Source organism: Megalops cyprinoides, chromosome 13 (genome assembly GCF_013368585.1).
Source record: "Megalops cyprinoides isolate fMegCyp1 chromosome 13, fMegCyp1.pri, whole genome shotgun sequence".
Classification (NCBI taxonomy): Eukaryota; Metazoa; Chordata; class Actinopteri; order Elopiformes; family Megalopidae; genus Megalops; species Megalops cyprinoides.
The window spans coordinates 9,589,794-9,611,169 of NC_050595.1; the positions used below are offsets into that span (position 1 = coordinate 9,589,794).

The 21,376-nt window shown below is 46.1% G+C and overlaps 2 protein-coding genes across 2 annotated transcripts; both read left to right on the forward strand.

Moving 5' to 3' along the window:
* The first annotated feature begins 211 nt into the window (after positions 1-211).
* Positions 212-13,210, forward strand: sntb2 (syntrophin, beta 2). Its single transcript, XM_036543476.1, has 7 exons — positions 212-1,093; positions 6,526-6,787; positions 7,449-7,635; positions 8,745-8,887; positions 9,640-9,836; positions 10,155-10,345; positions 10,862-13,210. Exons 1-7 carry the CDS (start codon positions 364-366, stop codon positions 10,952-10,954), a joined length of 1,803 nt encoding a protein of 600 aa, XP_036399369.1. The 5' UTR covers positions 212-363; the 3' UTR covers positions 10,955-13,210.
* A 419-nt stretch (positions 13,211-13,629) lies between these two features.
* Positions 13,630-19,464, forward strand: vps4a (vacuolar protein sorting 4 homolog A). The gene is made up of 11 exons (XM_036543613.1): positions 13,630-13,813; positions 14,724-14,835; positions 15,254-15,401; positions 15,734-15,795; positions 16,287-16,406; positions 16,687-16,843; positions 17,108-17,256; positions 17,395-17,476; positions 17,767-17,986; positions 18,117-18,257; positions 18,444-19,464. Exons 1-11 carry the CDS (start codon positions 13,793-13,795, stop codon positions 18,543-18,545), a joined length of 1,314 nt encoding a protein of 437 aa, XP_036399506.1. The 5' UTR covers positions 13,630-13,792; the 3' UTR covers positions 18,546-19,464.
* The last annotated feature ends 1,912 nt before the right edge of the window (positions 19,465-21,376 follow it).

Consider the following 21,376-nt stretch of genomic DNA (forward strand, 5'->3'; position numbering starts at 1 on the left):
TCCTTAAATAAGCGCATTCCACTCCAAGCAGTCCGCCTCCCTAATGAATAATTCATCTGAGACTCTCCCATTGGTTGACATCGTCATCCGGCTCCGACGTCCCCCCACTTTTTTTTAGTTTCTTCGCTGTCGCGTCCGCTCAGATTTCCTTCATGAATAAATAAGTTAATATCCATAGTTGTTTTCCCTCCCTCGTTTGGAAAGTGTTTCTTTTTCTCTCATTCCATTTTTTTCTAAATTATGTGCGTAGCCTATGTGGGTGTGTCGAGGCTTAGTGTGGTGCTGGTGCGCACTCCAAAAAAGAGGTAGATTAGCTAAAAGTTGAGAATGAGTTTAGTTTGAAGCCCGTGTCGGAGTACCAGTATGGCAGTCTGGACTCGAGCGGACAAAAACGGACAGTTGGATCTTTTGCTCCGGGACCGCTGGGTTCGGGTTACGGCCGAATTGGGCCGTGAAACTCTAACTTTAACAGCCGAATCGGAGATAAGCGGACCGGGGGGTAATGTGGAATACAACTCCCAGTCGGGCCTGCGAAATGGAGTCCCAAACGGGAACGACCCGGGAATGGTACCGGGAAATCCCAACCGCAGCCAGTCCCCTAACCCACAGCAACACCCGAACCACGGTGCACTGAGACGGAGCGGCAGCCCGGCCCGCAGTGGGGTCGGTCGGGGTCAGTATGACAGTAGTTATGCGTTCGGTAGCCCCGGTTCGGGCAGACTGGCCCATGATAACGGGACGAACTCTGACTTCGGCAGTCCGGCGTCCAGCTACGGCAGTCCTGGATCTAGCTTCAGTTCGAGGCACGGCGAGACGAACATCAGCCCCGAGAGTAACGTGTCGGAGGCGGTGAGGAAAGTTCGAGTTGTCAAACAGGAGTCCGGAGGACTGGGCATCAGCATAAAGGGAGGAAGGGAGAACCGAATGCCTATCCTGATCTCCAAGATCTTCCCGGGACTCGCAGCGGACCAGAGCCGGGCTCTCCGGGTCGGCGATGCCATTCTGTCTGTCAACGGGAATGATCTCCGAGAAGCGACACACGACCTGGCGGTGCAAGCGCTTAAAAAGGCCGGCAAGGAGGTGACACTGGAGGGTAAGCTCTCTAACTCAATCACGGGGATTTACACAGGCCGGGGTTGGACTGACATACCGTAAGTTTGGAGCTCCACTTCTTGGCAGCGGTCTTGCGTTGCGTTTTTGCCCGTTTCTCAGAAATAGAGTAGCTACCGTAAATAGTCTACGGCTACTACTGCCGTATTTACAGTAAGTAGGCCTATGCAAATGTATTATAATAATTAATGTACTTTCGTGATTTAATTTAAACTAAAACAGTAGTCGATAATAGTGGATAGCTGCAGTCAGCAAAACTGGAAATTGAATATGTCTCAAAACTTTTTTACAGCAACTAGCTAGTAACCCACAGATTCCAGTGGTTATTGTGGAGAGGGGAAAATTGGAGATCTTTTTCGAATAGCGCGTTACAGTAAAATTCAATGGGTAATTGTGGATGCACTTGAAGAGAGGAGGGGTGCAGCGAAGTTTGTGTCATTTAAAGTAGCACATATGTTAGGATTTAGTAAAGCACTCACTTAGTCATCAGTACTAGTGTCGCATCTGAGGTTACTTTGGCGCAGGGAACACTAGCCTTCAAAAACCGAGTGACAGGTAACGCTTGGTTTCACGCCCGGGGGCTCGGAAACAAAACGGAAACTTTGTGGCAACAATTGACTTTGAATGGCCAGCACCAGCGGTTTGTGTGATTATGGTCTTTACCCAGAGTGAATTTTTATGTTTGTCAGCAGGGTGTTTTTTTGGGAAGTAGCATGTGACGTATGCTACCAATTTTCTCTTTATAAGTCAAAAGAAGATTTCGCAATAAGACATTTTTTGCGCCGCAGACATCTTGTCCTCATTTTTATTTCGATCAGCGAGCTATAATGTTTCGATGTAACTGTAATATTATTAGCACATGGCTACACTGAATATCACAAGACAATAATTTAAACAAATTTAATCAGCACCACCCTCCTTCCCAAGATACGTCCGAAAGAGGCGAGTGCACATTTGTAGAAGGAATCTCTCGGCTGCGCGACACTGTTTGTTAGTCTTAAACACGTTTAGCTTTCGTGTTTGCTAGCGGAGGACTCCATAATTGTTTATTCCGCAAGTGACACATACCTCAGCGTGATGCAACTGGAGTGATGTTTGAAATACAGCGGGATCATGTAGATCCAAACAGCCTCCCTCTTTCCCTCATCAACCTCCCCGACATACGGACACACACAGAGGCAATTACGTAGAAATCCGCAAATATATAGGTATATGATTCAAAACCAATTCTGTGTCATTATTTTTCTTCTAACATTTGGCTGCAAGCATTTGCAAGGTCTTTGATGCAATTCATGCCAATTTTTTTTAAAATCTCGGCCATTTTTTGCCTGCTCTTAACAGCTGGAGTTTTGCATGCAAAATGTAAGTGTAGCACCCTAGTGAAGAGCTCATAGATGAGTCCTAGACCTCTAACCTTGGCACACACTGGTGCCTCTGGATATCACATTAGGTTTATATGTAAAGTTGCACCCAAACAGGTTATAGTCATAATAACCTTAATTTTATGCCTGTCATGTGCAGTGCATCTCAAAAGGCTATGCAGTGCATAGTTAGTGCAAAGCACAATAATTTGCATACAAAAGAGTTTTCATCAAGTTAGTGATAATAAAATCACATGCATAACAAATATCACACTGTGAAGACACATGACATTTAATGATCTGTGTTTTAACTTGGACTGTGTGATCTGGCTCTCATGCGGCCAATCTGGGACTCAAGCTAAGCCTGTGTGTCCTGTAGCAGGCTAAAACAATGCCTGTGTATCCTGAATTGGTCTTAAACGGGCTCTGTGTCTCCAGAATCGGGTTTAAATAGAGTTAAGGCCTCGATTAAGCCTAAACAGGGTACGTGTGTTCAATCAATCAGGACTAAGCACAGACTGTGTGCCCCGAATCAGGGCTAAACATGATATATGTGCCCTGAATTGGGCCTAAACCAGAACTTTGTGACTGGAGTAAGGCCTTAACAGTGCCCTGAATCAGGCATAACAGGGTCTATATGCCCTGAATTAGATTGGTGCAGGAAGTTTATGTACCAAATCAATGAATCAAGCCTAAACAAGGCCTGTGTGTGTTTTGAATCACTGAATCAGCCTAAACAAGGCCTGTGTGTGTTGTGAATCACTGATTCAGCCTAAACAAGGCCTGTGTGTCCTAAATTAGGCTTAAACAGGAGCTGTGTGTCAAAAATCAGGCCTTAACAGAGTGTGTGTGTGAATCCAAGCTGGGATGCAGTCTTGAGGTGGTGATCCCCTCTGTAGCAAGCATGCTCATTGGTAGGGCTTTTCCTTATGGGCTTTTTCCTGTGCACTGCTTGACCACCTATTTGTGCGTTCAGCTGTTTCTTGTTATCTTTTGTATTGGGGGGGGGGCAAAGGGCTACATCTTCCTGTGAGGTTAGAGAGGGTTTGTCCGTCACTTGCATGTCCACACCCAAACAGAGCGGAAGGCCTGTTTATTTGCCCTCAGGCTATTCTTTTAGAGAGCAGTCACAGCAGTGGGTGGCGCTGTGTCGCCAGACATGGATGGTTGTGTACGTGATGCAGTGGGTGGACTGTACTTGGCAGGCTCTCTGTGTCATGCAATGAGGGGGACTTGTATTTGGCAGGTTCCATCTGTTTTGTACAATGGGGGGACTTGAGTTTGGCAGGTTGTGTCTGTTTTGTACAATGGGGAAATTGTATTTGGCAGGCTGGAGCTAAATGGCCAACCTATGGGGACAGAGATGGGGACCAATCACAGGGTGACGGGGCCTAGGGCGGAGCTGGGGTGTGTGTTCGTGTCTGGCCTGGGTGGAGGGTTAAAATTTCCCCACCGGCCACCTCAACACATTGCATACTATCTGTTTAAAGTGTCCTATGTCTCTGTGGAAAAGCTGTGGGCTTTCTGGGCCGACACAATGTTCTCATTAAGGCCTGGCAGCGGCCTGTATGGGGGGCGGGGGTGGGGGAGGGGGCTGTGTCACTGTGCTGAGTGGAGGGAAACCGCAGTGGGATTCTGCAGGGGCTTATGGGAAGGGCAGTACTGCAGCACCCCTGCCACCCCCCTCCCTCCCTCCCTCCCTCTCGGTCCTGTGAGTGCTGCCCTAATTAAACAGAAATGGAACAATGACGGACAGGATGGCTCTAGAGAGGTCTTGAGACAGAGCTGGGACGACGTGGGGAGGGGAGGGGATGGGGGTGGGGGGTGGGGTCTGCTTATTTACCTCGAGGCACCTCTGACCCAGACACGCCCAGGCTGCTGCTGCCCGGCTCTGTTTGGGGGCCCTTCCACCTGGGGTCACTTTGAAAGGGATGACAGGACTGCGTGTAAGGAAGCAAATGCCTTTATTACTGCTCTGTCTGTTCCACTACTGACATCCGGACTTCTACAGAAGGATGTAACTGATCATAAAAACATGGCCCCACTGGGGATAAAAATCAGACCCACTGTAAGCCCATATTTGCTTGGCGGCTGTTTACTCAGGGCATATTAATAAAGTATGTGTTCATTCCTTCGTCTATTAATACGTTCATTCAGACTGAATTACTCCCATGCATACACACACGCGCGCACAAACTCTGGGTGTTCGGGCTCTGGGTGGGTCCTCGTAGTTAGAAGCCCATTCTGAAGAGATGATGTCATTGTTGGACGTGATCGGGGATGACGAATGGGTTATGAAAGCCAGTGTGTGTAACAGTACACCCTCGCTGAGGATCTCTGATAGATGGGGGTTTAGGCAAATACTAAAGCTCATACACAGCACAGCTGTTCTGCAGAAAAGCTACGGGATACTTTAAGTTGGGTATTATAGCGTGTAATGCTTGAAGGTTTACTGGTGCTGGGCCTACACTTTGACAACACCCCTACATTTTGACCTTGTTGCTTGATGTTTTGTTCCCACTGAGTGTTGCACATTCATAGGGCAGATGTTAAACTCTGGCCTAGTCTGTTTCTCTCCTTCTAACCAGCTCGATCTGTGGGCACCGCGTCACGTCTGTCACCGTGGGGGTTTTTGGTCCCCTCTGTCTCTCTCTCTCTCTCTCTCTCTCTCTCACACCCTGTGGGTTTTGCGTTTCCTTCCTCTCTGAGTGGGTTTGCAGTTACACCCGAACGGGGTCATGTTTTTTTTTCCTGTGTGATACTCCACGTGGGCAAAGTGGCTTCAGTGGAAATTGGCAGGGTTTTTTGTGGAATGTTTTTGTTCTTGCATGCGTCCCCGAAAATGCAGGCGTGTCTTTGCAATACCATTTTTTTCTAATTACTGATAGAAACATTATTGCCGTATTATGTATTATTATTGAATTATCTCATTTTTCTGTGATGATGAATGAGACTGTCCCAGTTGATTAGAATGCAAAGAGCTACTGAAAAACAGCTGCTCTCCTTCCAGAATAGAGACTTGAGTGTGGTGTGACAGCTTTCAGTTCATGACCTTTTTTCTACTACATGCAAATGGTGAACTTTAATGGTGTATACCAATGTCACTTCCAAGCTAATTACCCTGGCTAACATTAACGAAGCATTAAGCAAGCCAATGATAAGCCTTTGATGTCCTTTCAAACCAACTTACTGTCATGGAACTGCACCCAATTTCCAGTTTTGTGTGATTTCATTGCTGCCAACTAAAATGAAGCAAAATCTGTATGGTAACAAAAACCCAGAATAGCTGTCAAGTGTATGCAGATAATGTACCCAGATCTTTTCCTCTCCTTTAGTTTCCACATTTCGGTGGTTTTCAGGGTACCTTCAGCACAGACATATGTAAACATGGGAAAAGTCAGGGGTAATTGACCTGCTGCCCTGAGGTATCCAAGGTTAGGTATCCCTGTGGAAATTCAACAAAAAGGTACAAACCATTTCTGAACTGTTCTGAGCACACAGAGTACAGGCTAAATAGACTTGAATGAGGCCACTGAGAACAAGCCATTAGTGTTGTCTCTCCTTTTGTGAGTTTTGTGCTTTTTTTTGTTAGGGAGGGGAATGTGCTGAATGCTCTGTATTCTAAACCCCAAGGCTTAATTATTTTAATTATAAAACACAGTACAAGCATTGTAAAAGTGGAACAGACTGACTGCTCCGGTCCCTTTCCTCAGCCCCTATCCTGTCCCCGCTCTGCTATGTGATGCTTGTTAGCCCTGTGATGTCACCGCAAAGTTTGTCTCAGTTCAGTCCGGGTTCATTCTTTTGTTATCTGCCCCCCCCCCCACCCCCCCACCCCCCTACACCTGCCCTAACATGACCTCACTAACTCCAGTCCTGCCAAAGTACTAATGATAAATGATTAATAGAACAGGAAGAGTGATCTCTCTGTCGCTCCCCCCCCCCCCGTCTCCTTCTATTACTGTCTCTTTCTTAATCTGTCTCTGTCTCTCTCTCTCTCTCTCTCTCTCTCTCTCTTTCTCCCTTCACCTGCACCCCCCCCCCCCCCCCTCAGTGAAGTACATCAGGGAGGTGTCCCCGCTCCTGAAGAAGCCCTCCTTGGTGGCTGACCTGCCGTGGGACGGGGTGCGGGACGGCGGGCGGCCGCAGTCCCCCAGCCTTAGCGGGAGCGAGGACTCAGGATCTCCCAAACATTGTGGGGGCGGGCCCAAGGACAGGAAGGACCACTTTGCAGGCGGGGCCAAGGACAGGAAGATCATTCCTCTGAAGATGTGTTTCATCAGTAGGAACCTGACCATGCCAGACCTGGAGAACAGGTGAGGAGAACAGGTCTCGTGTGTGTATGTGTGTGTGTGTGTGTGTTTGTGTGTTTGTGTGTGTGTTTTAGCAGAAGACACTTTGGGAGGGAGGTTGTTGTTTGGGGTGTGTTGTGTTTTCCTGTTTGATTTGAAGCGTGGGTTGTGCTTAGTTTTCTGGGCCTTTTTTGGCTCATTGTTTACTGATCAGCTCTCCTTCATTTCTCATAGGACTCATTTTGAACATAACTATACTTTTTATCGTTAAAGGTATCCAAATGCTGATCTCTGGGGTTTTGATGATGGAGGTATTTATTGTGATATTGATACAGATGATAATGATTGTAATAATTGTGATGATGGTGGTGATAGTGATGACGATGGTGATGAAGATGGTGATGATGGCAACGCTGTAGATTTTAATGATAATGTTGTAGAGGATAATGATTAGGATGGTGGTGAGGATGATGAAAATGATGATGACAAAATGATTAGGTTGAAGACAGTGATGGTAATGATGATGGTGGTGATGAAGATGACCGTGATGCTGATGATTTTGATGATAATGCTGGAGAGGAGTGAAGATTGGGATGGTGGTGAGGATGATGGAGATGATGATGATGACAATGATGAAGATGCTGATGATGATGACGACGACAATAATGATGGTCTGTTCCCCCAGGCTGCTGGAGCTGCTCTCCCCTGACGGGCGGCACACGCTGGTTCTGCGCTGTAAGGATGGACCCAGCGCTCACTCCTGGTTCAGCGCCATCCACACAAACATAGCGGCGCTGCTGCCTCAAACCCTGGCCCACATCAGCGCCAGCACACAGCGACCACTCAGACACATTGGCTGGCTGGCAGAGCAGGTACACACACACTTTCTCACACACACATATTGTCTACATACTGGAGGAGAAATGTTAGGTACAGAACACACAGGTCTTTTCTTGTCCTGTCTGTTACTATTAATTGTTGGACTACTAGCATTCAGAACAGTTCAAAACTGTGTTGCAGTGCAGTGTTTGTGGTGCTCTGTTGTGTGTAACAGGCACTGGGCCAGACGGAGACAGGAAGTTCTGTTAAAACAACAGGAAGCTGCTATTGTCTTAACCACTTCCTTTGGGTCCAGAGGGCATTACACACACACACACTCTGCATCCCAATCGACATTTTCGCTCACTTGCCCTCAGCACTTCCCCTGAAAATGGCGCACAGTCGCATGTTTAAGGGTGTTCCGATCCAGACTGATTACCTTTCACTTTCAACTTTCACTTTCAGTGTATATCACTTATTGACCAGATTGACCACAACATATACTGAACTGTATGAACAAATTTTTCTCACGCACACAAACAGAGGATTAGGATTGAGAGAAAAGGTGGAAAATTTTGTTTAGAAGTGAACAGAAAGTGACATGGCAGACTACTTCTGGGCTTGATTTCGAGGCCCAAACTAATCTGAATCACCCTGATATCTACCTGGTTGGCAAGCAGAATCTGTCAAGAGTTAAAGAATATATCATTTTGCAATAATCTGGGAGAGGGCACAATTTTAAAAAATTGTTTTAGATTCATTTTCAGATTAGTATTTAGTAATGAGTCTTAGTCATGGCTTCAAAACACTGTTAATTCGCAATTTCAAATTTGTAACAGAAGATTATAAAAAAGAAATTGACCTGCCTATCACCGTATCCACATTGTTAAAATGTATGAAGGTATGAGCGAAATAAATGTAAAAGGAGAATGAACTTAAGCACTTAATAATGTGAATAGCATCAGCATTGTTAGCGTGGTTTCCAGATGCCACCACACTGCTGTTGCCATGGTTTTGTGACAGTCCTGTGTGTTTGTTTGCTCCATCACAAGGCAAAGCCCTGGAATGATGACAGCAGAACTTGGTCGGTTGTATTTGGATGTAGCCACACACTAACAAACACACAAATACCCACACAGACTGACTGACTCTCTGTGAGCAGGTTCAGTTGGACGGAGGGCGGCACCAGTACCGGCCTGTCGTCATGGCGCTGACCGATAAGGACATCCTGCTGTTCGACTCAGTGCCCTGGACCCGGGAGGCCTGGGCCAATCCCCTGGTGACACACCCACTCCTGGCTACCAGGTAAGAGTCGCATATCCACACTCTGACTCTGTGCAGTTCTGTCCACACTCTCTGAGTGAGTGGAACACAACAGAAGCAACATTCATGAAAAATGGTAGATTATTGCTGTCTAACATTTCACCTGTTACAGTGACAGTTTTGTGATAGCTGTCATTATTTTGTAATTTAGTGACAAAGTGAGAGGTGAAAGTTAGGATTAATTTTTATTTTTATAAATTTTTATTTATATTTTTTCTTTTTTGCAATGATGACCTGGGAGAGGGAATTGTTTGTCGGAAGGGAATTAATCAGTCAGTTGAAGTTATTAGATGGCCTGATTGAAAGAGACCACTAGGGAATTTAGCCATCCCAGCTTAGCTTCAGCCATTAGGCAGGAAAGCGTTGCAGGGTGGTGTGGCTGCTGAGTTATTATTACAACAACGATAAAGGTTTAACAGGAGTGCGTAATAAGCAGTGAGAGATCCACATGCAGACTCCTGCTTCCTGGGGTAGCGGTGTGGTGAGCTGGAAAGGAACAGGGCTTGTAACCAAAAGGTTGCTAGTTCAGTTCCCCACCAGGGCACTGCTGTTCAACCCTTGGGCAAGGTACTTAACCCACAATTGCCTCAGTGTATATCCTGCTGTATAAATGGGTGAAATTGTAACCTATGTAAGTCGCTCTGGATACGAGTGTCTGCTGAATGAAAATGATGTAATGTGATGTCATGTGATGTGATGTAATGTCGCTGCTTCCCTCCCGGCGCTCTCTGCAGGCTGGTGCACTCGGGCAGCGCCCGCAGCTCCCCGGCGCTGGGCGCGGATCTGGTGTTCGCCACGCGGACGGGCACCGCGCAGGGCATCGAGTCGCACGTGTTCCGGGTGGAGACCCACTGGGACCTGTCCACCTGGACCCGCGCGCTGGTCCAGGGGGGTAACGCCGCGGCCGAGCTCATCAAGGAGGTGTCCATTGGTGAGCGAGAGAGGGCGCGGAAGGGACCGTGTGGGGGAGAGAGAGTGTATGAGAGTGTGTGAGCATAAGCATGTGCGTAAGAGTGTAAGTGGCTGTGAGGTCTGAAGGCTGTATTCTTCTTTTTTTCCCATAATGCACTGCTGTATGTGAGGAAGCAGTTTCCCTCTGCTGGATTTTAGCAAAAGCAGTGACTCCATCAGAGCATGTTTTCCATCTCTCTTTCTCTTTCTCTCTCAGACACACACATGCACGCACGCACACACACACACACACACACACCTCTCAGGTGACAGTCTGCCTTGTGCCCCCCCTCCTCAGGCTGTGTGCTGAACAGACAGGATGTTCGCCTCACGCTGCACTATGAGAAGGGCTTCACTGTGACGCGGGAACCCGGGGACCTGCCGGGGGGTGCTGTTCTCTTCCGCTACCCCTTCGAGAAGCTGAAGATGTCGGCCGACGACGGAATCCGCAACCTCTACCTGGACTTCGGGGGTCCGGAGGGGGAGATGGTACGGCAGTGCACGCTGTGGTCAGGCTGGGAAGAGGGAAAGGGGCAAAATACCAGACTGTAATTATTTAGCTTTCTCCCACTCTCTCAATTCTGCACTAGTACTCACTAGTATAGGGGCAGCAGTGTAGCATAGCGGTAAGGAGCAGGACTTTTAACCGAAAGGTTGCTGCTTTTTTCCTCGCTAGGGCCCTGCTGTTGTACCCTTGGGCAAGGTACTTTATCCATAATTGCCTCAGTAAATATCTCAGTAAATACAGTAAAATATAAAGTAAATACCTCAGTAAAAAAACTGTATATGAGTAACGTGTAAAAAAATGTAACTCTGTAAGTATCTCTGGATAAGAGCATCTGCTAAATGCTAATAATGTAATGTAATATCTGAAGCTACCTGAAGCCATCTCTGTGCCGGAGTGGCTTGTATTATCAACTGAGTAATAATGACAGCTTCTTTTTCTCCTATTCTTTCTCTTTTTTTTCCCTCTCCCCTTCTCCCACTCTCTGTCTCCCGGGACAGGTGTTTGATCTGCACTCAAATCCCAAGCCAGTGGTGTTTGTGCTTCATTCCTTCCTGTCAGCCAAACTGACACGCCTGGGGCTGCTGACGTGAGGAAGGGGCTCGGGGTGTCACATATCACAACCCTCACCCCCCAACCCCCACAGTCACGTGTGAAGTGTCAGGCCACGCCTCTCTTACACATTACCCATAATTCCTGTTTTGATCAGGATAACCACATGTGCCTTTTATATTTAGTTAAGGAAAAAAAAAAAGAAGACTCGGATTTTGTCATGTGTCGAGTCAAGAGGCCATAGTTTTAAAACAAAAAAAGCTTTGAACAATATGCACAATAATAGTAATAATCCTGTATATTTTATTCTTTGTTTCTGTGCTTCAGTTCCTTTGCTTGTATTCAATGTTCTGCTTGACTAAGACTGTACTGTGGAAGAGGGCTCAGGGCTTACTGGAACAGTGAGGGGATCAGAACCGAAACCGTGATAACGCGGGGAGAAAATCAGAGCTTCACTCATATTGCTGCACGCGCACAGCCTGCACACAACCCTCCCTCTCCAAACCAAGCCATCCCTTAACACCCAGCAGGTTTCTCTCTTCTGTACCCGTAGTCTCTCATCTCAATGACAATTGATCAAATTGCTGTATATTTTTACAGAGACCAGTGCTCTTTTCCACTACCCTAAAGGCAAACAAAGGAAGGGCAATTAAAAGACTTTCAGCGTTTTCTCAGAACACAGTCCCACTTTGCTATATTTAAACATGTCAATGCAGGTCGATTCGTGTTTCAACCTGAGCGGCACTTGGTAGAGAGCATATCTCTGCCTTAACAGTGGCTTCAACAGCCTTAAAAACTCATAATTTTTCCCTTGTCCCAAAGCCAGTTGTTTCACAAGGGTTCACCCAAATCTGTCCTAAACTTTTAACCAGTCAGCCTGTGCATAGATAAACTGACAGACACACAGGAGTGGTCGTAAAAAACTGCTCCACCCAGCGTCAGCAGAGGTAACTACACATTTTATACACATTTGTGGCTTCCTCTGAGGACAGCACTGCCCCCTTCAGGTCTATGACTGAACCTGTGGAATATTTTATGTGCCCCCACAGTGGTGAAATGTGTCATTATGTTGTTCATTACAGAGAAATGTCGCCTTTTGAGTCAAAAAGAGCTTGTTCTCTGCAGGGTCCGTCCCAGGTTTGGTACATTACTATACTTGGTATTGACCGAGATCCCAGGGTTCCCTGTTCCCTTTAACTCAGAGAAGTCAAAGGATATCCTTGCTTTCTCCAAAGAGGATTCAACTCAAATTATGTCAAGCTTTTATCAGAATTTATCAGCATTTACTGTTGTACATAGATGCATTGAAATGGACATTGTTGGGCTGAAATTGTACTTATGTAGCATTTTTATGGCATTCAGTCATTTGAAAGCACTTCCTGTTATAAAGTAAGAAAAAAACATTTACACTTAAATGCCCTAAACATTGCAAAATGTAACTCCCTGTGCCCCAGCTGCAAAGACTTAGTAATGTTTTTATTTTTTCAGAGAAAAGTTAGTAGTTTTCAGATGCAGGTAGCTAAATGCAACTTGAAGTGAATAGTATTGTTTTTCCTATCAGAATGGATAGATTCAGCAATGCAGTCTTTTTTTAGCTTTCTTCAAAACACCGTGACTTGCTCCCGAAGTGCTGTCCAAGGCCAGGTCAAAGTATGACATTGTGGTTCCACATCTGGTTACCCAGGAAATGGGTTCAGCACCCAGGTGGGATACTGCAGTTACAGCTTTGGTAGGCTAACACTCCAGCCGAGATGAACAGCACTGTAAAGGAAAAAATGTGGACTCTTTACAGTGTGTTGTGCTTCTGCTGAAAATGCACTTGTATTTTTGCGACAATCATTTTTTTGCTTCTCCATTTAGACTCACGGTTGAATCCTTAGGAAAAACTCAAACGTTGCTAACGTGGTCCTGAGCGGTTCAGTGATGCGGTCACCCTTGTGCTATACCGTAGGTCTGAGCTGTCCTGAGTGACCGTGGACAGTACCACTATCCGGGTTTTCCACCGGTCCGGACCACGGCACCCGTGAATGTATCTCAACAATCAATCGAGCTTCCAAGGCACAGGAAACCAGCCAAACTGTCATACTCTGACTGTTTTATATGAAAGGTGTTTTTGTTGTGGAGTGAGAATGTCTTGGTTAAGCGTAGTTTTAAGATTCATGAAAGCCTTTATGAACCAAAGTTTGATATTTGTGGCAGCTTGCGTTTTCCACAATCATAGGGGATGCGCTCCTGCAGACCTGATTCATACAAATGTATTTTTCTCTTAATGCGCACTCTTCAGATATATAAAAACATATGCCTCATTTATGTTATATTCTCATGTAAATATCTTGTATGAATAAACTATTACTTTTACCTCTTGTGATTTTGTGTCTTGTTTTGATAGTGTGCGTTTTACTCAGACTGCTCTGTATTTGACTCTGGATTTAATAAACACAGAAACCACATCAATTTACAGCTGCACTGTAGGCTACATCTCAGTTATAAATAGAGAGCCCTGGGTGTTTGTAAGGCCCTCTTTGAGTGGAACTTTGTTGGAAGGATTTCCCATACTTCAAACTGTGGATGTATTAACTGCCCGTCTTTTATCTGAATCGGTAATATACGTGCTTTTGCCTTCAGCAAACCGCTAGGTGGCAGTAGCTCTGTGAGAGCACAAGGATACGATTACATTAGTGCCGCCGCAGTCCCTCTTTGTTTTTCGCCAATTTTCAACACGTCTTCCGTTTCCTCCATTGTCCGAGACTCTTGTTTACGTGAGGACTTAAAATCAAAACAGTCATTCAGTAGATCTCTTTTTTTTCTACGGGGCGTTGGAATATTAGAGGTCCTGTACTGGCACTTTGGAGAAGCATTGCATAAGGGCGTGAGATGAAATGACAACGTCAACATTACAGGTCGCCGAGACGAAGTCAATATAATCTCTTTGCTAGCGAGCTGGTTCCATTATAAGCAAGAACTGTCATTAGCTAGTTTAGCTTCGCTGAGCACCAGCGTGAATGGATCAACATGACACCGTAAAGTAAATCATATCTGTGCAGCGATCTCTGAAGGGAAATGCAAGTAATTCAATACGCTGCCATCTCTATCAATATCTAGATGGTAGCTAGCTAGCGTTAGTCTGATTGCGGCATGTCAACAGCTGAAACGAGAAAGCTAGCTGTGTAGATCCCAGCTTTACGAAACGCCTCTGGTAGCTCAGTTTATTGTTTATGGTAACTTACTGTTCAATGGAAATGTGTCTGTTGGTAACTAAAATCATAACTTGCTCGCATCCAAGCTAACTGCGACTGTACTGCTAGTACCAACTAATTGCTCTCGTTGCGTTTTCAATTTTGATTTAATGAGTATTTCTTATGCGGCATGAATCCTATTTTATCCGTCATCACATTCATTATTCTTTACATGCTTTTCTAGATTGTCATGTAGTAGAATATAGATGATTAGCTAACGTCGAGTTGGTAGACTCGCTATTCAGTACATTTGGAAGTGTCAGTATTGATTCGGGCCTAGTAAGTTCTTGCTAGCTAAGTTGTCATAGATAGGAAGATACCGAGCGTGTCAGAGACGGCGAATCTAACGTGAAGATAGCTACCTTATAGCTGGGAGTGAACGGGTAGCTAGTTGGCTTTAATACACGCTTGCTGTACTCGCTGTTAACGTTGATTAGCTAGCTTGCTACTTTGTTATATATTATATCAAGATCGACACATATGTTGGGTGTCGCAGATTATGGAGAAATATGTCAGTGGGGTGTTTTGAAGAAATGTCGACGTCTTCTTGGTCTCTCTCTCTCTGGTTATGTAGAAAGCGATCGATCTGGTGACCAAAGCCACAGAAGAGGACAAGGCGAAGAACTATGAAGAGGCGCTGCGTCTGTACCAACACGCGGTGGAGTATTTCCTGCATGCCATCAAGTGTAAGTCTGGAATTTCACATTCTTACAGTAGTTACGGACATGAAGAATTATTATAAATATTACTGTGTGATTATAGTTAGCCAGAACTGGGTGAAGCTGGTGTTCTCGTTGCACAAAGTGCGCACTGGAAACTGTTGAAGATCGTAAATAAAACATGCCTTCAGCCAATCAACGCAAATGCTCCTGCGAGAAGAGAAATCATGTATTGACGCGTTTTTTTCCGCTGAGAACGCAGCATTTAAACGAATTAGCTTTTATATTGCTGTAAACCTTGAGAAGGTTGAGCCACGTAGGTGCATACCCGTCTGAGATAAATTAAAGACGATCTTGTTGTTATGCTGTGTTTACATGAGCCGTCTGATGCAAGCTCCAGAGTAGCCTCCAGCGTAGGTTTTATCTTTGTCTTGTCACTCACCAGATGAGGCACACAGCGACAAGGCCAAGGAAAGTATCCGAGGGAAATGTGTGCAGTACCTGGACAGGGCGGAGAAGCTCAAGGACTACCTGAAGAACAAGGACAAACAGGGGAAGAAACCCGTGAAGGAGGCACAGAGCAATGACAAGGGGTACAGAGCCTGCCACTCATGTACATACTGTATATACACCCGCATTATCATGCTGACACATGCATACACACACAAAGCCTCAGAAACATGCACTCACCAGGCCAGAGCATGGAGGAATCTTTCTGAAATAATTATGTTTTGGAGTTGTCAGCTCAGAGTTGTTTGTTGGAGCAGGAGAACATTGAATGTGGTGGTCTGACACTATGTGTGCTTGTGTGTGCTTGTGTGTGTGCCCGTGTGTGCCCGTGTGTGCCCGTGTGTGCCTGTGTGTGTGTGTGTGTGTGTGTGCGCCTGTGTGTGTGTGTGCGCCCGTGTGTGTGTGTTTGTTTCAGGAGTGACAGTGACAGTGAGGGCGAAAACCCTGAGAGAAAAAAACTCCAGGAGCAGCTGATGGGTAAGTTCGATGTCTGTCTGTGTGTCTGTCCCTCGCAATATCTATTTTGTGGTGTGTCCCGCATCTCTGCCACTACCGCTGGTGGACTGTGACTGCTAGAACAGGTAGAGCGTTAAATCAGATAGAGAATGAATGTGTGACCCTTTGGTAGTGCAGACGGAATGGGTCTGCTGGTGTAAGTAGAGTGTGACTCAGTGGTAGTGCAGGTAGAGGGTGAGACTCAGTGGTTGTGCAGGTAGAGTGTGAGACTCAGTGGTTGTGCAGGTAGAGGGTGAGACTCAGTGGTTGTGCAGGTAGAGGGTGAGACTCAGTGGTTGTGCAGGTAGAGTGTGGGACTCAGTGGTTGTGCAGGTGGAGTGTGGGACTCATTGGTTGTGCAGGTAGAGTGTGAGACTCAGTGGTAGTGCAGGCGGAGTATGACTCTGTGGTAGGTGCAAATAGACAGTGTTTGGAAGTGACACGAGTTATGGAGGATTCTTCTCCGCTTTCAGGTGCCATTGTGATGGAGAAGCCCAATGTCAGGTGGAGCGATGTGGCTGGACTAGAAGGTGCCAAGGAGGCCCTGAAGGAAGCAGTTATCCTGCCCATCAAATTTCCACACCTTTTCACAGGTGAGGCACGCCCTACACACCTTCTCACAAGTAACACACCCCCCACACATGGTCTTACAGGTGACACACAGTCCTGTACACCTTATCAAAGGTACAGCACGACCCTGCAGTTATTCACAGAAGCACATGCTCCAACACACTTTTTCACAGTGGAGACACATTCCCAAATACCTGGCCACAGGTGAGACATGTCCACACACCTCCAAGATTCCACATTGTTGTTCCATCTCAAGTTTCATTGTGTGCATAAGTGTGTGACGTCGGTGTGTGTGTGTCTCAGGAAAGCGCACCCCTTGGCGGGGGATTCTGCTCTTCGGCCCTCCCGGGACAGGGAAGTCCTACCTGGCCAAGGCCGTTGCCACCGAGGCCAACAACTCCACCTTCTTCTCCATCTCGTCCTCTGACCTGATGTCCAAGTGGCTGGGAGAGAGTGAGAAGTAAGAAGCTTGACCCGCTGCTCTGTCCTGTCCATATTTTCCATGTGCTGATGTCTGTCTCTGTCGGGGTCATGGTTCTGCACTGTTTTTTTCTCTCTCTTACTCTTTCTCAACCTCGTCCTCTTTCTCCCTTCCTCTTCCTCCCAAACTTCCCTCTTCTTCCAACCCCTTTTCTTTCCGCTGCCTTCCTTTTCTCGTTCTCCCTCTTTCCTCCTTTCTCTCCCGCTCCCTCCTGCTTTCCTCCCCTCCTTCCCTCTATCTCAGACTGGTGAAGAACCTGTTTGAACTGGCCCGACAGCACAAGCCCTCCATCATCTTCATCGACGAGGTGGACTCCCTGTGCGGCTCCAGGAACGAGAACGAGAGCGAGGCGGCGCGCCGCATCAAGACCGAGTTCCTCGTGCAGATGCAGGGTGAGGGCGCTGCCGTTACCGCCCTGGTGAAAACGCCGGAGACTCCTCCCATTGCTAGTCCTCCAATGACAGGGCTTCAGACTGATGGGCTCTGAGCTGTGGGTGTGGCCTCACTCTATGCCGCTGTCTGATTGACAGGTGTGGGCAACAACAATGATGGGATCCTGGTTCTGGGAGCAACCAACATCCCCTGGGTCCTGGACGCTGCCATCCGCAGGAGGTCAGGGGTCACCACCAGGGTCTGAGGGCGGCAGGGGTGGGGGCACAATGTGACTGTGGCAAAATAGGGAGATTATAAAAGTAGATTAAAGGTTAGGTTAATTGATGGCATTGTTTTTTGTTTTTAAGTTGTGTACTTGACTGGGTTTGTCAGCACATGTTTTTATGTTTTAATTAGGCTTGTTGGGGTTATGGGTAGTTGATTTACGATTGTGGGGAAGGGTGGCTACCCGTTAGCAGATTTAAGTAGTCTGGAGCCACAGCAGTCTGACCAGTCTGTTGTGGCTCCAGGTTCGAGAAGCGCATCTACATCCCCCTCCCGGAGGAACCGGCCCGGGCACAGATGTTTCGTCTGCATCTGGGCAACACCCCCCACAGCCTGAGCGAGAGTGACCTGCGTGAACTCGCCCGCAAGACCGACGGATACTCAGGCGCTGACATCAGCATCATCGTGAGAGATGCTCTGATGCAGCCCGTGAGGAAGGTGCAGTCTGCCACGCACTTCAAGAAGGTAAATCGCACACACACACACACCCACACACCCACACACAAACAAAAAACAGTGTTTTATGTTTTTCTAGGTATGTATTGGAGCAGTTGTACTGTTACTGCATTTGCAAGTTTTAATCTACCCCTCCCAGGTCAGGGGGCCGTCCCGTAGCAACAGTTCGGTGCTGGTGGATGACCTTCTTACCCCTTGCTCCCCTGGTGATCCTGATGCCATGGAGATGACCTGGATGGATGTACCCGGTGACAAACTGCTGGAGCCCATTGTGTGCATGGTGAGAATCACACACCTGCACAACCACATACACACGCACACACACTTGCACACATAATCGCATATACACGCACACATTCACATGCATTCACAGTCTCACACACTTGTCACACAAAAATCGCCCCTGTGTTCTAAATTGTGTGTGTGTTTTTGTGTGCGCGTTTGTCCTTGCGTGTGCGTTCCCCAGTCTGACATGCTCCGCTCGCTGGCCACCACCCGACCCACGGTGAACACAGAAGACCTGCTGAAGGTCAAGAAATTCACTGAGGACTTTGGACAGGAGGGCTAAGCAGGGCGGGGCCAGAAACGTACCGCCCACAGCCCCACCCACACAACTCCCCCCACCTCTAATCCGGACCGTCTACACTACCCTGCGCTGGCAGGACCGAAGGAGCGCTCTACTTTATGTTGTGTTTGTCTCTGACCGGACAGTGTTCTAAGCGTCCCTCAGACCGAAAGGACTCCTGTTTGTATTGCTGCTTGTTAATGTGCTTTGTTTATTTTGGAGGACAGCGGGGTGGAAAGAGCTTCTCGAAATAAGTGTGTGATTGTACATACGTGCGTACGCGTGCGCGGACGTGTACGCGCAAGCGCGTGGGGGAGTGTGTGCCCACGTGCATTCGACAGACCTTTCCGTTAAAACACTAGTTCGGAGTAGGGCAGTATGGAGTTTTCTTGATAACTGAGTATCAATTAATCAGCATAACTCTTTCACAGTCACTCTAGTTCTGTCGCAGTCATGTTGCCTGCAGTGTTACTCATCTAACTGTCCGTTTTTATTTATTTTTTTGGATTTTATTTATCACCAAAAGGAATTAGAAGTGCAAATGCTCACCCTGACTCATCGGCCCTCTTTGTGATGGCTTGGAAGGGTTACTGCAGGGCTTGTCATGACGATGGGTTTTGGGTTGCAGTCTTTGTCTGAAACGGCCTCACAGGCCATATGGCTATGAAGGAGAAGGGGTTAAAAATGCACTTATCTGTCTCTCTGTAGCGTAAGACATTGTGTGGAATGATACTGAGCTGCAAATACAATTGCGCATCTTTTCTCCAAGAACGATTATTTGTTTTCGATTACCGTCGTCTTCTTGGTATCTCTATACATTGAGCCGTACAGTCTAACTGCGATGTTTGTTGGTCTGGTCTCCTTGGAGACGGTACGGAATATGCCCGTCGCCGTGACGGCCAGGTTTGCCTGAACCTATTAAACCCCATTGAATTCTAAAAAAAGTGAGGACTCTGTTGTCTTTCTTTTTGTTGGTCTCCCTGTGGGGCTCTCTTTGTCAGAGACCCTGCTTAGATTTGAAATCGCTCTTCCTTTGTTCTCGGTCATAGTTCCCATGGCAACCCAAAACGGGTGTCGGTATGAATGTGCATCTGTAAATTAGAGGGAACATTAGATAGATCACCCCTCTCCCTAGTGGTGTGTGTGTCTGTGTGTGCTTGTGTGTGTGTGTGGGGGGGGATCAGCCCAAATTGCTAAGGCTACATCACTGCATTTTTTTTTCAACTGTAGCACTTGGGAAGTGTTTTACATTTGCTCATTGTTTCATAAGAAAATCTGCAGGAGTATCACCACAGCTAAAATCCTTAGTGGAACTGCGCTCCAAACATGGTGTAGTGGTCCTATTGATCACTGACCTTGGCTGTATGATTGCAACATGAAAACATGCATGTTTAACCAGCATTGTGGTCACAGCATTATCCTCCCACCCTCAAACCTAAGTAAGCCTTCCATACAGAGGTATCCATCTTAGAAAAAGGCAGTTTATTGAGCTTTACAGGTTAACATGAACCAAACCATCTCTGGAATCAAACACCCTCTGTGGTCATTCTGGCCATGCTCCATGTCATATACATCTAGAACAGATCAGTTTCAGCTGAATAAATCCAGTTTCATACTCTGAGTGAAATATTTTACTTTACAGTTTTATACTGATCATAAAGATCAACCTGTTTCATTGTGTTTCAGAAAAAAACACTAAGTATATTCTTTTGAATATTGATAAAATATGTTTGCAATCATTTTATGTTTATTTGAAAATGCATGACTGACAGTTATACATACTGGTAACTTTGACTGCTGACATAAGCACTTCGGCAGCTCCTTAGAGAGGTTGTACCTGGTGATGAAGTGCTCTGACTTGTTGAATGTCAATACTAATTAATTTCAACACAGGAAAACAGACAAAGGGTCCAACATGTCTTACGTCTCTACAGATTAGATCCCCCTGATCATCACTCTATTAGGTGCCATGGTGGGATTAAGTCAGCACACTATATAGTTCTGAACAAATGTCTACATTATTTCTATATGACAAAAGATCATTGCATTTTAATAACATTTTTTTTTCTGGTGCTCTTTGCTTTCAGTGCTATTTCTCTTTTTCTCACGTGCAAAGTAGAATACAGGATTGGAACACCTGCAGCACTTGCACATGACTGGTGGGCTGTGATTCCAAAGCAATTATCAATGTTCCCACACAAAACCCTCCAGAGCATTTCAGAACAAATGTGCCATGAAGTGAAAGGCAAGTATTGTTATCAGCAATATTTGAACTACCATCAGGTCAAAAGTACTACTGTTCCTGAGGTAGGAAAATCATAGCCTGCATTTAGTATTTGTCCACACATTGTTGCAAGGAACACTTATGTGTTTCTTTGTAGTTGTTATTTGCCATTGTTTCTATGCCAATATTTTTAGGAAGCATCTTAACATTATTGAACTGTGGGATAGATTAAAGTGAAATATTTAATCTGTGATACCATGCACCATTTTTAAGTGTGATCTTAGGAAATGCGAGTTTCATTCACTTTTTTTGAAATTCATTTTGCCCTTGGGAGTCAAGAAGTTGTAAATAGCCTTCCTTAAAATAGAAACATTGATTGGCAATTCCTCTCTGATGAACACTTTTGCTGACATGAGCTAGCTACAGTATGTAAGGACAGCCAATACCTTTTCACTAATGGTACTGAAGGTAGTGTACCAAAATGTTTGAATAATTATCCTTAAAACATTGAGTATAGCCCTTTTATGGGTGGAGAGGTGTTCTCCTTCTAACAACTGATCAATTGATTCAGCTCGGTACACTTAGAAACTTATCCAACACCTTTCCAATA

Coding starts and splice junctions, on each gene's coding strand:
- sntb2 (XM_036543476.1), top strand. CDS start 364: ATGGCAGTCTGGACTCGAGCGGACAAAAACGGACAGTTGGATCTTTTG. Junction 7,636..8,744: donor TTGGCTGGCTGGCAGAGCAG/GTACACACACAC, acceptor CTCTGTGAGCAG/GTTCAGTTGGACGGAGGGCG. Junction 9,837..10,154: donor CATCAAGGAGGTGTCCATTG/GTGAGCGAGAGA, acceptor CCCCCTCCTCAG/GCTGTGTGCTGAACAGACAG.
- vps4a (XM_036543613.1), top strand. CDS start 13,793: ATGACAACGTCAACATTACAG. Junction 14,836..15,253: donor TTTCCTGCATGCCATCAAGT/GTAAGTCTGGAA, acceptor GTCACTCACCAG/ATGAGGCACACAGCGACAAG. Junction 17,477..17,766: donor GACGCTGCCATCCGCAGGAG/GTCAGGGGTCAC, acceptor TTGTGGCTCCAG/GTTCGAGAAGCGCATCTACA.